Source organism: Pithys albifrons, chromosome 1, assembly GCF_047495875.1.
Source record: "Pithys albifrons albifrons isolate INPA30051 chromosome 1, PitAlb_v1, whole genome shotgun sequence".
Lineage (NCBI taxonomy): Eukaryota > Metazoa > Chordata > Aves > Passeriformes > Thamnophilidae > Pithys > Pithys albifrons.
In genome coordinates, this window is record NC_092458.1 from 89,764,619 (window position 1) to 89,781,263 (window position 16,645).

The following is a 16,645-nucleotide window of genomic DNA, read 5'->3' on the forward strand; positions in this document are numbered from 1 at the left end:
TTCTGTATTTTTGCATTCGCAACCTTCCCTTTCACTGACTAACTACACGGGCTATGAGAATTGTCCCAAATCCATGGTCCCTAACGGGATCATCCTCACAGGGTCCTAACCAAAGCTGATCACCCATCTCTGACTCCTGCCAGAAGCTGCCGTACTTACAGAGGCTGCCTGGCCTCACCAGTTCCTTGGTGCCCCTGGTTCAGTGACTTGAAGACCAGCAACAGGTTGGTGCAGCTCCCAGTTCCCTCTGTCCAGCTGTTATTTACAGCCCAGTGGAATACAGGGGTATTCAGACGTTTTCCTCCTCTTTCTCTCTCCTCCCTGCCATTCCTTTCCTTGCCCCAGCCCAATCCACAAAACAAAAACCTGAGGCAAAATTTTCCCAGGAATTCACTAATAAGCCTGAATTTTTGACAGACTGCGGTTTTGTGTTTTGTAGGAGCAGCTCTGTGGTCGGGATTAGCTGGACCACACCTGAGTTTTCCAGACCCAGCACAAGGATTCACCCCTGAGAAATGATGGAAGCAGGGAGAGATGAGCCAGGGATCCCATTTAGCACAGAGGGCTAATACTGCTGTTTGCTGTGTCAGCTGTGGCCATCAATGAGTAAGCATTTTGGTGTGGTGGTGAGGCCGTGACTGCTCCTCCAAAATGTGTGTCTGGCTCTGGTATTGGTGTAAAGGTACCTTTTCAGGTGCTCAAGCCACAGACCTCGGGAATTCTGACAGGTGAGTGCTGAAGAGCTGAGCAAGCCCTGAGAGCTCTCTGAGCAGATGCACCGTGCCTGTCTGCAGCCTGCTGCTTCCTGCCACCTCAGCTGCAGCACCCCCGTGCTTGCAAACACGGCATAGCCAGCATCCTTTCTGTGTGGCCTCCTGGAGCTGGAAAACCAGAGTGACTAATATTGTTCTAAATAAAATAAGACTCTTTCCAGAATTGTTCTCCTTTGGGATGATAAAAAGCAAGAAGAGGTCAGTCCAAGGAGTAATATTTCTGGAAAATGTATTAGCCCCCCTATGCCCCTGTCATTCAGCTACCACCTAGCCTTGGCTGTCAGTGCCAGACACTGCCTGCTTGGCAGAAATCACTCTGCTGAGGTCAAGAACACCTTTTCTTTATGCAAGGATTAATTGTGTGAAAAGATGATGCAAACTTTGACCATTTTCATACAACTCCAATGCTTTATTAATAGCAGTTCTAATGCAGGAAGCCACTTGTCCTTACTCCACTAAGGAAATCAGTGGGACATGCTCGACTGTATGTTCTCAACGCAAAATTTCCCACTAATGGAGTATTTTTTCATTTAATGTTATTGATGTAAATAAATACCATCAAAAGCCCAGGTGCAGATTTTTATTGGTTAGTTCCAGTAAAACAAACAAGGAGTGTTAACACTACTTTCTCACTTGAGCTTCTCTTAATAATCAGAAGAGGAAAATTAATTAATGAAGTCCAAAGCAAGTTGGGGAGGGAGTGGAGGGAGCTGTCACACCAAAATGTATACAGAGTAACTCCAGGACAACATTGCTGGTGGGCATCAGGAGGGCCAGTCCAAGGGAGAGAGAGGATTTTCCATTCTGGGTGCCCTGAAAAAGTAAATATAATGTGCTTCCGTCTCTTTCACCATGCTCCAAGCTCAAATCAAAGAGGAGAAATGAAACACCTCACTCACCTCTTGTCTCTAGGAGGCTGTGGGATCCTTGTCTGATCCATCAGAAGGTTTCCCTTCTGTCTCTCCTGAGCTTTCTTCGCACAAAGGTTTGTCTAGTCCATGTGCAGCTGTGGCAGCTGCCCTTGGCCCAGCAGCTGTTCCGCTCGGAGCAGTCCTGGCTGTCCCAGCAGGAGCATCTCCCTCTGTCCTGCTGGCAGATGACTCCCGATGCAGTGCCGGGTCAGCCAAAACCCTCTCTGTGACCCCGTGGATGATCTGATGGGCAGCGTAGATGTGTTTTCTTTGGGACTGCCTCACTGTGCATAAAAAGAGGTAAGACTTTTACTTGGAAATGTACAGCAAAGTGTTCTCTGTAGGGGAGAAGGGAGGGATAACTTTAGCAATCCTGCAGCTGTGGAAAAGTCTATCTCAGGAAATAAAATCACGACCTTCTAACTTTGGTTGAAAGCGTTCTACTGCCACCTAATAGCAGCAGCCAACTTTGCATTTCACTTTGAAGACTAGCCCCCACAGTGGGAAGCACGGCCAGAGTGTTTTCCTTTCCAGCTTCAGGCACAACTGCCCAGGATATATTATCTGGCTTTAAAATAACTTCTCCTTCAGTGCCTGCTAATCGCAGCAGGCCTCTGGAAGACTGCAGCTGAAATCTGCCTTCTCCTGTGCTGTCATTTAGACTGAACTAAGAAACTGTTACCGAGTTCAAGGTAAGACTCTGAGACCCTACTGACACATTAAGTCACCTACCTTATCATCATCCCCCCTCAGCTACTGCAGGATTGCTCCTTACTGCATTTTACTCTTTTCATCCAAACTCATTTGTATGTATTTCCAACCCACCTCTTGGGAAGTAATTACCCAACCCCAAGCATTCACCCTTCAGTTCTCTTCATTTCTCTTGACTATTCTTTGCTCCCTCTTTTCCCCTTTATTTCAGTCGTGGGGATTGAAATACTCTCTGCTTTTAGGGAGAGTGTGGAGAATGTTGCAGGAACAAGCTGTGGCTCTCATCATGTCACTTCCCTGCAGAAGTCCATGACTTGCTTTGTTCTGTTTTAAGGCTGAGATGTACTGTAACTGTGAATCTGAAGCACTGGTGTCCTGCCTGTTGTCACAGAGTTCTGCATGCTGTCCCTGTCTTAGTCACTACACATTACTAACCCACGCTGTTTATGTTTACCCATCTCCCAGGTCCATTTTGTCAACAATGAATGCAACAGGATCTCACTTGCATTTACAAAGCTGACCTTCACCAGCCTGCTCTCAATTCCCAGGAGAGGTTTCTCTGCCCAAGGCATTTTGGCTTGAACTGTGTTTGCATGAACCACATCAGCTATACTGGGAATACTCTCCTGGTATTGCTGCAGTCCCTTCCTCCACCCACACTGAATTCCATCTAAAAGAAAATGGGCTCAAACTGGTGAGTAATTGTCCCTTTCAAAGCAAGTTTTTTCATATCATCACAGCAACTTCTACTTCCAGTGACAGAGGGTTCAGAAGTGAAGTGAACAGTAGAAGGGTATCAGGATCAGCCAGTATTGGATAATCTCTGCTTTTATGCACAAAAATGCAACAAAAAGAGGGGAAAAAAACCCAAAAACAAAACAAAAAGTAAGTAATGGCAAAATGGAGAAGTTTAAGGGAAGTTAAAATGTAGGTGAAGACTGAACTTGCAGGCTCTCAAACTGTTGCTCTACAAATGGATTTGCTCCTTTGACAGCCCAGACAACTGTGCTCTCAGATCACTTCCTGAGAGTTTCAAGGAAGGTCAATGCTCCAGCATAGGCCAGGTTGCTAAAACAGTTTCCTAATGAATAATTTGGCTCACTACAGGGAGAGCTTTAAAAGCCACCACAGAAATACAATATGCAAATGTGCTTACAAGATCTAAGACCATTCATTGATACTATTTCCTTCGGATTTACATGGAATAGTTAATGATTCTGCTTCCCTGAAAGTCTCATTGTGGAGTAGGTTTACAGCAGGGTTTGTTCATCAGTGTGTACATCTGGTAGAATTCAGCTGTCTCTTAAGTGTATGGAGTCCCCTCCACCCCATGCAGCAAGAGCAGAGGAGAGTATGAGCCAGGTCTTTTCCTGGTATTTGATTTCTGCTGTCGCAAGAATATTGTGACAAATTTCACCTCATCATGTTTGAAGGAGCTCTTATACTTTATCTCCTATTGCTCTATTCCACCAGCAACCACTTTAATTTTTGTCTAGGTCTACCTCTGCTTTCCAGGCAAACCCGCTGCAGCTATCACAGATTTTGAAGATTTTTTCCCCCCTGTTGCTTAGGAGTGCCTCTGAAGTGCTTTGTTCATTAGCTGCTGTTGCATTTAAGCCCAGTACATATTTTGCTCCTTGATATACATCCTCTGTGTGTCCAGAATCCTAAGCCATCTCCAGGTCTTCTTTCTGTTCTCTGTTCTAAGACAGCTAACCTGTGTGTGTCAGTGCCTCAGCTGCAGGCTTCACTGACTAAAATGACATCACCTGCTTTGGAAGGCTGGCAGAAGCAGTGCTAGAGAGAAGGGAGATGATGTAAGCTTATGCAGAATTGCTGAACAGGTACTGTTGCTGTGGCAAACACGCACACTAGGAAGAAAAAAGTTTGCACAATTCATTTGTGTTTTCATTCACAAAGCAGTAAGAAAGGCAATGAAGTAAGTGCCTTTGTTCTCAAGTCAGAGAAGTGCACTGCGGCAAGGACCCCGCCAGGCTCTATTGTGATGCAATCGCTTAGCTTAGGCCATACCCACTTTCTGTGGGGGACTGGTTTAGCCACGGTCTGCTGAGTGTGCTGGTCACTGGAAGCATCCCAGTGAAGAACAGCCATTTATTCATGATACTTAATGTAACACATGGTTTTCCAGGGTCTTCCCCTCTCTATTTTGATGCTATTCCATTTTTGTTAAATAGAAGCATCCTTTACAACTTCAAGATTATCTTCTTACAATATGATGCCACTACAGCTAACCTGAAAACTTTATCTTTGCTTCTAGCTCTCCTCCTGGGGAGGAGAAGGAAGCATAGGAAAGTGTATAACCTTCCTTCCACATATGGCATATTTATTGGAGTAATCTGCCTGTTTAGGATTTGTATGGTTCTCAGAAATTGCCATATAATAGGCAATTCACAGTCAAGCTACTTAAAGCCTTTCTCCAGCATGTCTTTGAAGGTGCAATGGGCTGCTTCTTTTCATGCAGTCTTATTGTTGCAGATACACCAAATTTACCACAGAATAACAGGTGGAAAGGGTGGATTATCTGGCCCAACCTTTTTAGCAAAAGCATAGTCCAGATCTTATAGCAGCTCTGAATTCTGTTTGCCATTTAAAAAGACTAAAGCTGATAAGAAATTGGTGAAAACCGGTCAAGGGGCTTAACTTTCTACCTGCAGAGTACAAAAAAGGAATCTCAGAGACCTGAGACAACTCTTGGCACTGCATCTTTCCTTTCATGGAGCTAGAATGAGAAGAGTGAACCAGTTCACAAAGAGAATAAAGTTACTAGACTCCTTACCTCTTTCTCTCACAGAGCTTTTCTCGGCTTCCGGAATCAGGAAATCATAAACCAGCTCTGCTACAATCTCTTCGGACTGTAGGCGAGTTCGACTACAGAACAGATGCACAGTGGTATTAGGATTTTAATTTTCTCTCCAGATCACCTCTGCAAACACAAGACTCCCTTGAAAACATTCTCACTATTTCCAAAGGAGTGCACTGTCCTGGCAGTAATTATCAGCAGTCTCTCTTTATCCTACAAATAGGTGACAGTGTGACTATTCCCCTTTACACTGCTAATGTGTTCAATACTGCACTGGAAAGCAAGAAGAGGATCCCCCAGACTCCTTATCCTCAAAGGCATCTAGAAGTTCAGTTCTCACTGATCAAAAACAAAGTTAGACACACAGATACTTCTGAGGATTTGTGTCTTTGTCAGTTTAATCTTCGTCCCATTGCTGAGTTTGCTAAATTCTTCCCTTTTGTGACTCTGCACTTGGCTGGTCCCCATGCTCTTTTCCATGCCAGTGTTTGGTGTGCTCCCAGTTGGCCCAGGAGCTGCATGTATTATCTACGCTTCATTCTCCCCAAGGATTCCAACATTCTGGTTGTATTCATCTAGATACAAAATACACAGCTGCTGTACCATAGGAGAGTCACAGTGTCATTGGGATTTTTATGGCTCAATTCCAAAACAAGAGCACAGAAACTGAACTGGAGGTTTGGCAGGTCCTAAAAAAGTATTCACTGCTGATGCCCCAGCCAAACACAAGACTTGTGGTGTTCTCAACAACTTACTTTACTCAAAGTGCCTTGTCAGGCAGCCATCAATATGACTGACCTCCATGGAAATTGGCAGTTTCTTAAAGAACAGCCACCCCGGAATGAAAGGCTGCTGTAGAGCTGTATCTTTTAGCATCTCTTTCAAATGGATTTTCTGTACTAGTGTAAATAAATGAAAAGATCGGTATGAATGGGTATTGCTTTAGGCAGTTCCCAGATTCACTTAAAGCTCAGTCACAGTCTTGCATTGATGTGGAGAAATCTAAAAGGCTGGTTCACAGAGGGAACCTGGCACATGCAGTATGGAAATAAGGCTTTGATGGATGTATATGTGTGCACCAGGTAGTAACAGTGTGATTCCCATGCAGAAGTCACACGAATGAAGTGACCATGAACAGTATTGCTGTGTCTTGGATGATACACATAACCACAGATGCAGATGGTCAGACAGTTTCTAAGCTGCTGTGAACAGCTTCCAATGTGCTGTTTAATAACATACCGACTTTCCATCTCATAAGCAATGTCATTGATTTCTACAGCCCTTCTCTGAACCTCTTCCCTGGCTTGCTCTTCAGCTGTCCTCTCCATGCTACTCAGGATAACGTCTTCCAAGTAGGTGTCAATGGTTCTGTGCTGCACTTTCACCACCTGGAACAAAACACCAAGATACTCTTCCAGTGCCTACTGCTGTGTCAGGAGCAAAGTGCAGCATTTCCAGAGAAGTACAAGCAACACATTTTCACAGGACTTAATTTCAGGTAGGCCAGTCTGGGATTTGTTTTCAGAGATGCTTCTATAAAAATTATTGCTTTCTGAGAACTAATTGAACAGAAACAAGTGCAGGAAAGAACCAGAACTGGAAGAAAAACCTGTGCACAGATTTAGTTCTGGGGCAGCTGGTTAGTTCTGTGAATTCAGCTGCAGTTCCTTCTTCAGTTCTCACGGTCCCTTGAGCAACAATTGCCAAATAATAATCATTGGTATTGACTTCAGTTAATTACTCAGCTTTCATTGAAGCAAACCCTGAAGGAAAAGCTTCCATCAAGCCAGTCAAAAACCAAGATAGAGTTATTGGTTTCCTTCTAAGAGTTGTAGAGCAGAGATCTAGAAATGGGTGTTTTCCTTCTGCTAGTCTGAAGGCCATAAGCTTATGTCACTTTAACCCTACCTGCTTCTCGCTCAGAAATACAGAAAAGAGGAGAAGCTAAAATTAAAAGAAAAATCAACATGATGCCCGACTCTCTTGGTATTAACCACCTCCCACAAATTTTGAAAATTATTGGTTGAGTTGATTAGACTCCCACTTGTTACAGCCCCCGATTTTGGTGGGTCTGAATGACCACCTTACAAGTTTCATTTTCACCTTAAAAGGACATGTTTCCAGCCTCAACCAATTGGAGTCAGACCACCGCACCTAGGGCGGGGTCACTTGAGGTCATATATACCTGTGTTTTTGAATAAACTTGGGATTTGCTTGAACATCATATTGGTGTGTGCAATCTCACTAGCGCTTGGTCAGCAACAATTGGTGGACCCTCAACATGATTTGAGGACATGGAAGCCATCTGCAGACCTGCCTAGAACCTTAAGAAGTGGCTCCTGAGAGCTGCTGTGGCCCAGTTTTTTGGGTGCTTTGTGGAGAAGCCTCCGAGAGCTTCTGTCTCCCGTAAACTTGGGAGTTTTTTGTAGTGGCCTTTGACAGCTGCTGGAAGAACGTGGACTGAAGGAACCACGACCTTCGAACCGGTGAGTTAAAGAAACATGGGAAATTCCAAATCGACTAAAACAAACTTATTGCTTGATAAATTTGAAAAACTAGCTCGTGTTACAAAAACAAACATTGAAAGACAAGCATTACAGGAATTTTTAGACTGGTGTTTTAGTCGGGGGCACTTAATCGATGCCAATTCCATGTTTTCCATAGAATTGTGTGGCAATATTGGGGCAGATTTGTGGAATTTAGCGCAAACTGCACCCAAAGAATTTTTGCAGTTTATTCCGTCATATGCAGCTATAAGGAAAATGCTGTTAGAGGTAGAACGAGCCCGTAAAAACCTCAAGCTACCGGAGAGAAAGGAAAAAAGCCTGTTTCTGCAGGGCGGTTTTTCCCCTGAGCACCCTTCTGCACCACCGTGGGCACCGCCGCCTGCGGAACCCCCGCCGCGGTACCCCTCTGCCACACTGCTGCCGCCCGTGGGACCCCCGCCGCGGTACCCCTCTGCCACACTGCTGCCGCCCGTGGGACCCCCGCCGCGGTACCCCTCTGCCACACTGCTGCCGCCCGTGGGACCCCCGCCGCGGTACCCCTCTGCCACACTGCTGCCGCCCGCGGAACCCCCGCCGCGGTACCCCTCTGCCACACTGCTGCCGTCTGCAGAACCCCCGCCGCGGTACCCCTCTGCCACACTGCTGCCGCCCGTGGGACCCCCGCCGCGGTACCCCTCTGCCACACTGCTGCCGCCCGTGGGACCCCCGCCGCGGTACCCTTCTGCCACACTGCTGCCGCCCGTGGGACCCCCGCCGCGGTACCCTTCTGCCACACTGCTGCCGCCCGTGGGACCCCCGCTGTGGTACCCCTCTGCCATACCGCCGCCGCCCTATCCACAAGCGCGGAGCCCGGAGCTGAGGTGCGGAGCCAGCGCTGTGCCGCTCCTGTACCCACACGCAGCACCACCCGCTCCCGCTCCGGAAAACCCGGCAAAATCACAGCAACCATGGAATCAAAGCTTTTCCGCAGAAAACATCCAGCCATGCCAAACCGAGCATTTTTATTTTTGTCCTCAATCCGAGAAAAAGCGATGGGGAGTACCCTCAGCCGAAAGAGAGATGAGGGAAAGCAGCCTTCCCCCGTCCATCCACCTCCACCGCCGCCGCCGCCGCCAATGCCCTGTGGGTACCTCGGGGCTGGGATCACCCCGCCACCGCGCTCCCCGCCGCCCCAAGGTTACGCCGGAGTTGCTCCGTTGTGGCTGGAAACTGCCACAGGAGACATTTCAGCGGGGCTGGAAACTATGTGGCCAGGAAAACAAAGAGACCACGTGATCGCAAAGCCCGCGAAAAGTCACCACGCGGCTAAGCCAAACAAAGAGGCTGCGTGTGCATTCAGCAACGAGGCGCAAGGACCGCCCAATCCCCCTCCCTACTGCCTGCCAATCAAGGCGCATGCGCCAGGCGCGGGTCCCCTGCAGCCCGCAGGGTCCCGGGTCGGCTCCGAATTTGCCCGCCCCTGGGGCGGATCAGTTCCCACGCCACCCCGACCACCTCCTGCGTGGATGGATACGCCCATCAACTGCGTCATGGAGAAGGGAGAGACTTCTCCCCAGTGGAGCGGAGCCAGCGGAGCTTCCCCTGGGCGTTCCCTTCACTGTGCGCCATCCACAGCGCAAGCGTCCCAGGAGCGAGTTCCAACAGCGCTGGTCGCGCAGGACACAAGCTCTGCAGCACCAGCGGGGACCCTCTCCCCGATAGCCACACGCTGCCCGCAGCTGCCAACACCGGCACTGGAATGCCCCGCGCTGGTAGGGACTTGCCCTGCGCCGGCAACCTGATACCTGCAGCCTCCATCACCGACAGCCACACCCAGAATGGAGAGCAACATCACAGCTGTTTAAAGGCACGGCACTGAAAGACAAAAAAGCCTCTGTTTGGGACATGCTGGGGGGAGCTGGGAATCATGATGTAGTAAAAAAGGGATTTGAAAGATCCAAAAATGCTGCTTTAGCTGTTTTTTCTAACCTTCCTAGAACAGGGAAGCCTCTGGTAACTCAAAAGACCATTTCAGAAGCCTTCGAAGCTATGGTCAAGCCAGATGAAAAGCATCTAGCCACCATAATTCAAAAGGTAGTTAAATCCAGAGAGTATCTAAGTGTATCTCTTGCATTTGTAACTTGTCTTGTTGCTGTTACTAATCAAAATGTATGGATAATGCTTTCTCAACAGGCAAATCTAGAAAATTTCTGCTCAGATAACATGGTTAAAGCAGGAGAACCAAACAAAGTGTGCTTATAGGAATACCTTATCATAACATCAAAGATTTCATTCCTTTTGGTATTGAGGAAGCAAAAGTGTCCTACAGTAGTACTGGAGAAACCATAGCAGATATCATATGGCAATTGAATACTTCCTTAGAGAGAGATCCGCAAGAGCTAAAGTTAGTAGGACCTCTCCCTGGAAATGAGTCATGTGTTGAATTTCACCCTGTGCATTCCAGTGTATCTGAATGGTCAAACAAACACTGGTCACAGCAATATTTTCCTGTGGGAAGCACAGATGTCACTCCTCATAATAAGAGTTACACCAATAGCAGTTGGAATGTTGTTGACTCACAAAATACAAGTTACCCAAAACCAAGATTGGTTCACACAAAAGGTAACCAGAGAACAGCATTGCCTCCTGGATATTTCTTAATTTGTGGTAATAGAGCATGGCCTGGAATACCTGCCCAGGTAAAAAGTGGACCTTGTTACTTATGCAAGCTGACCAAATTTACACAATCAATACAAAAGCATGTTAAGTGGTCTAGTCCTCAAGCTGAGGAAAACACCATAGAACATTGGAGTGATACAGGAAATTTGCTAGCAGCAGTTTTTTCCCGTTAGTGTAGACAAAGCATTACGTTTAGTGCAAATGCTTAACTACTGGGTGCAGGAACAACTATACATCATTGCCAAAATGCTCAATAATTTCTCAACAGATGCTGATAAGATAGAACAAGCAGTATTACAAAACAGAGAAGCCCTAAGATCCTTGCTGATGATTCATGGTTACCAATGTGATGAGTTTAAAAGAATATGTTCCACAGAATTAAGCAAACACTCCAAAGAAGCACAAGCAGTGAAAAATAAATCTGACAAGCTAACAGTTAACATTTCTCCTTTAAAGAAATGGGTTCATTCCCTGAGCCTAATAAGCTGGCAAAAAGCAGCGCTAATTCAAAGAGTATTGATCCTGGTTGTTATTATGATTTGTTTGATTGTTCTTATTTGCAGGACTAGTCATTAACTGTCCAATCAAACAAGAACAGTCCAGTTCAAGTTAGCATGTTGTTTAGCCTGTATTTTGAAATTCTGTTAATTTTCAGTTAAAGTGCAGTTTTGAGCTTATTGCACTGCCGAGTTGCCCAGCAGGCTGTAAGGGTAAAGACACTTGTCCCCTCAGCTGCTGAACATTTTCTTCAGAATGTAAGTGGTTATGTTTAGCTTTTGTGAATTTTCTCTGTGAATTCACACTTGTTTACTGCTTTACCAAGAGTGTATAAGGACTAAAAATCAAAGCTTCATTCTCAAGCCTCTGTGATGGCCACACAGAAGTTCTGAGAATAGACCTTGAACTACAGCATAAGGAGATTTTTAGTTCAGCTGGACTGAACTTGCTTCTTTGCTAAGTGAAGTCACTCTGCACTCTTGGACACTTTGCACAAAATTTAATAAAATTTGTAGTTTGTTAACAGTGGTCTGTGCGGTGACGACTGCACAAAAAGACCACAATTTCATGCGTGAAAGAAAAGTTTCTTGTTTTTCACTAGTTGTAAGTTTGCAAATTCCAAACATACATGTCTTAGTCATGTATTAGTTTGTGTTAGTTTACAAAGGTTAATGTACCTCCTTCCAAAAGTCTATTTTGAAAAGAGAGGGGGAGGTAGGGATATGTAACCCACAAAATACCCTGTTAAGTCTTGAATTAGCAAAATCTAAAATCTTCAAAATGTTATTTCTCAATTTTCAAAATTTTCAGCCTTTTAGTTCAAGTTGCAATATGCATGATCTAAGATTTGGGATTGCAGTGTTGTTATGTGTATTATGTTGTTTGCATTTTTGCTTTGTTCTTTGAAACAAAAGGGGGAGATGTTGCAGCCCCTGATTTTGGTGGGTCTGAATGACCACCTTACAAGTTTCATTTTCACCTTAAAAGGACATGTTTCCAGCCTCAACCAATTGGAGTCAGACCTTCGCACCTAGGGCGGGGTCATTTGAGGTCATATATTACCTGTGTTTTTGAATAAACTTGGGATTTGCTTGAACATCATATTGGTGTGTGCAATCTCACTAGCGCTTGGTCAGCAACACCCACTCATGCCTTTCAACCAGGAGAAATATGCTCCATGCAGTCAAGAGCTAGGGACTATAGAAGAGTTATGGAATATGGCAATTCAGTATTTTTTTCTGGATTCAAGGTTATGTTATCCATTATCATTACTTCAAAATAAATTTATTAGTTATTATTTGCAGTCCACTTGGTGGGAGGAGGGGGGCAAAATCTTTCCAAACCCTTGCCTAAGGGCATCTTGCCTGGGAAAGTACCTAATAGTTCTTCTGGGCAGACCTGGTGCTGACAAAACACTATTTCTAAAGATGATCTAGGCACATCAGTTCTCCATTGATGTTTGTTGTAGAAATTTAGAAACTATATCCACTCATGACATGTCTAACAGGACTGTCTGTAGGGGTATTTAGATCATCCTTTCATGGGCATAACTCTTTCAGGAAAGAATCACCCTCTCTTCACTAAGCCTTGCACCTCAATTTTAAAACTAGCCACCACCAAAGTCACAGCTGAAGCAGCTCCCATCCATCTGGACCTTCCACAACGAAGCAGCTCCTACAAACTGCCCACAGTCCCACCAGTTTCCTTCTCTTGCCTGTCTGAAAATCTCATCTTCCTCCTGACGCCGCCTCACTTCCACCTGACGCCGTCCGCTCTCCTCCGCTTCCCGCATCCGCCTCTGCCTCTCCGCCAGCATGACTAAAGCGTGGATCTTCCGTTCTTGTTGCAGCCTCAGCAGCTCTTTGGACAGAAAATCAAGTATGTTCGCCAGTGTCCTTCCTTCTACTGTGGCCAAGTCCTTTTCCATTGCTGACAGCTTTTAAAAGAAAAATGCAAAGAATTGTGTTACAAACGCCAAAAGCATTGCACAAAGTCTCAGGACTTCCACAGGCATGTGAAACAGCTCTGCAGCATCCACTCAGAACAGCCATGAGACAACACTTGGAGTTTGGCATTCTTCATGTTTTACATGTGCTGTCTGGTTTCTCCACAAAGCAATGTTCCCTCTATAGGCTGTGATGGCATAAATAGGCTAAAAGATGGGAAAATGAGCCAAGGCAGGAAATAGCCCTGATCCTGTCACACTGGGACAAGCAGCTCCTAAGCTTGGATGGGCGAGTAGAGATAAAGCACTAGACATGCTGCATTCCAGATATTATGAACCACTTTTGTGGCTGTATGACCAGAAGAGCTGCTGAGGCCATTCTGTTTGTTACTGGGAAATGCTGCACCGCCCAGGCCAAGAGAGGGGAGGGAAACAAGTGACAAGGACATCCCTTCAGCTGCATACCCCCCATCTTTCTGCGCTAAGCTTAGCTAGGCCAGAACAGAGAAACAGGACCAAAAGGTGCAAATGAAGCCTCTTTCGACCACGTGGAAAGTAAACCTCAATCTTTATGAGGCGAAGCTTGAGTAGAGCTTTAGAAAACTGGAATTGTGAGTACTACCACATTTCTGTCCTCTCTTAAGTATACAAAATGTTACAGTTCAAAGGCTCCTAAATGAAATGATACATCTTTGGCTGGTCATTACAATGCTATCAAAGTGATTCAACTGTCTGAGATAATAAAGCAACTATGATACCCTACAGATTTAGGTATCACGTTATTGCCTAAAACTGTACAAGTTTCCAACTGCTACAAAATTTGAATTAACAGTAATTATATTAAGTTTGCACAACTGCAAATAAGAACTCAAAATTCTATGGAATGGAAAATCAGAAAGTCTGTGACAGGGCTGAGAGTAGATTCCAGGTGTTCAGCACTGCTGTGCCATTCACTCCTTGTTCCAAGCACATCCTGTTTTATGGGTTGGGTATGTGTGCTTGCACTTCAGAAAGGGACAAATCTATGGTACATTCATTATCTCCATTGACTATGAAGCCACAGTCCTTGGCAAGAGGGAATGTCTGGAACTGGCTGGGATTCTGTGTTTCTGTCGGAATAAACAGGCAATAACAGAATAGACCTAAAAAGAAAACTCAATATGGAAATGAAATACCCCAAACAAGTAATAATAAATCAGTTTTCTTATCCTGCTGTGCCATTTGCTCAAGCAGTGTTTCAAAGAAAGTGGGATTGTCAGTGTTGCACACATTTAGAAGTGTCAGCACTCTGCCCATGGGTGTTTCAGATGGAGGATGGCAATGCAGAAACTGCAGTACCCCACAGGGGTGCTCCTTCCTCTATTGCTCCAGGTGCTGTGTCTAAAACTGGTGTGAAATGGAGGAAAACAATTAAGGAATATGCTTGTCTTTTGTTATATGCAAGTTGGAAAACCATTTTATCTGGAGTTTCTTTCCTCTTTCTGCAGGAAGCATTTCTTTTTATATTGGAAAGGTCAAAAACCTGTAAAAAACTGTGACCACCAAAACCTACAGAACTGTGAGTCATCAATGACTTTCTAAAATAGCTAAATACTTAGAAAACTCCTGCATTTGACTTCCAGAGAGTTTTGAAGTTCTGAATGTTTGAAGACCTGAGTCTTGGTTTGTGTGCCTTCAGAGAACTCGTAAGGAAAAAAAAAAGGCTAGAGTAGAGGTCGATACCAGCAGAGGGGGATAGTGGCTCTTCCAAAAGGAAATTCCGAATTTAGTGGTCAACATCTTTACCATTTGCTCTCTCCCCTTCTCTGTGAATGCCATTATGGTGTCTGAATTGCACTCTTCTTCACTTTCACCTGGGTTTCCAGTAGAAAAGGAGCATTGCAAGTTTCTAATGCCTAAGGCTTTTATTTTTCTTTTCATTCCTCAGGAGAAAAATTCAGTATTCCTGTATTCCACATCTGGGCTCCCTGTACATGAGGGAGCATCTGGAAACACTAAACAGTAAAAATCTCTCACCTGGCTCAATTTTTACTGACATCTTAGGGGAAATTTTGTTGCTTCCCATTCAGCAGGAAGCAGTGGTCTGGCTTCACCTCCACCAGGTCAACTGGCAGTGGATGCAGTTATCATAGTATGGAAACTGCAGAATTGCCTCACAGCTGGTCATTGAAGAAACAGGAGAGTAGTAAAAACTTGCAGGAATGTGAGAGATACTGTATATCTGAGATGCGGTGAACTCTGGACAAAATCTCTTTATGATACATTCCAGACCAGCATCTGCCATTTTATTCACTTTGCTCTGGAAGGTTGTGGCTCTGCAAAGAAACAGGATGGGAATTTGCACCCCTGGCTCTCACTAGGTCCTTGGTAGAGTATGAAGCCCAAACTTTCTCTGCTCTGCATAACACTGGCAGATACAACAAAGTGAGACCATTGCTAAGGTACTAGAAGTCTCGTGTCCAGCAGGATTTACAGAGTAAATCAACTTTGGCTTCCTTTGTCATGTTTTATGCCTGAGGAGGAGCCTGAGAGGCTGCCAAGCCAGAAAAGGATCAGAGAAATGACAGAGCAGTAACAAACACTCAGTAAAACATCCAACAGATGTGAGTGACAAGCATGTATTGTGATGCCAGGTCTCAGTACCAGTCAAACAGATTGAAACGTGGGAAAACTGAGGTTCATCTGACACTGCAGTTTGTTCAAAGCCCTGTAAATATAAATAAGTGTTCTGTCTGCAAACAAAGCAACCACAGCCTGTGTAGCAGCTGCGATCAGGGTGTCTCAGTCTGTTTCTGAGATTTCCCATAGCCCCCATAGCAGTGAGAGACCAATTTTAGCCCCTCAGGCATTCAATGCTTGGCCTGTGCTAGGAGGGCATTATTGTTATTGGGGTGCCTTCTGTGCTGTGGATAATAGAAAACATAAAGAAATCAAATGCAAGAGTGTTGGTGGTACTGCAAGCACAGAGTGCTTTGTCAGGACAGAATTGTAAATCAGCCTTCCCATCTATAGAGGCAAACCTTGTGCATTTGTGAGTCATGCTGTTGCTGTAGAGCCAGGATCCTTTGCTCCTCTGCCTTCAAGAGCAGCTGTCCATCCTCCTGCAGAGCGTGAGTGGTGCGCAGCTCTTGGATCAGATCCAGTTGCTTCTTCTTCCCTTCAAACATCTTTAAAATAAAGGTAAACAACTGAGCATATTAAATGGAGAATATAGATCAACATGTTTTGCCAGCAGAACACACCCTCTTTCTCCAAGTTGCAGGGTCAGCTGTTTCCAAGACCTAGTTCTCTAATAAATTTGTGGCTGCGTTTAGGCAAACACTACAGTTGTCAGGTAAATCTTGCCTAAACCCTCCTGCATAGATCAAAGTTGAGACCTTATACTGTGGAATATGAATAATCCCTTGCTACCTTTTTTTTTTTAATAATTTTTGTTCTCTTTGGCTTTACCCTGAAATCAAACCACAGGAATGTGGAACACCACCACCAATGTCAAGTGAAAAGGGCAATAGCCGTCTGGATACCCTGTTATATCAGCCTCAGTGTCAAAGCTTCACAGTGTTTCAACATCTACTGTTCTCCAACCTTCATTTTGAGGGAGTCCACCGCAATAAATTAGAGAGGAGATGCTGAAAGTGCTGCCATTCCTGTTATGGGGTTATGTGGCCCAGCCCTCCCTGATGGTGTCTTATTTTCAGTCCCACTCTCTTCCAACAGCAACAAAAGATCACTCGACCCTGCAAACATCATTTTCCAACTGAGTCACATATTTCTGATCCAGCAGTAGCTGGAAAGGAGATTCCTAAAACAATGGGGCATTT

At 45.1% G+C, this 16,645-nt stretch overlaps 1 protein-coding gene across 2 annotated transcripts in view; it reads right to left on the bottom strand.

The window, feature by feature from the left end:
* Window positions 1-1,339: 1,339 nt before the first annotated feature.
* Window positions 1,340-16,645, bottom strand: part of CFAP91 (cilia and flagella associated protein 91) — a 35,939-nt gene continuing 20,633 nt past the window's right edge. For both annotated transcript variants that reach the window (XM_071572122.1, XM_071572115.1), the window contains exons 13-18: window positions 15,845-15,991; window positions 12,594-12,815; window positions 6,456-6,604; window positions 5,193-5,284; window positions 1,673-1,968; window positions 1,340-1,586 (exon numbers count right to left, since the gene is read on the bottom strand). In XM_071572122.1, coding sequence (XP_071428223.1) covers window positions 1,682-1,968; window positions 5,193-5,284; window positions 6,456-6,604; window positions 12,594-12,815; window positions 15,845-15,991 — 897 coding nt within the window. In that variant the 3' untranslated portion in view covers window positions 1,340-1,586; window positions 1,673-1,681. The remainder of the gene's footprint in view (window positions 1,587-1,672; window positions 1,969-5,192; window positions 5,285-6,455; window positions 6,605-12,593; window positions 12,816-15,844; window positions 15,992-16,645) is intronic.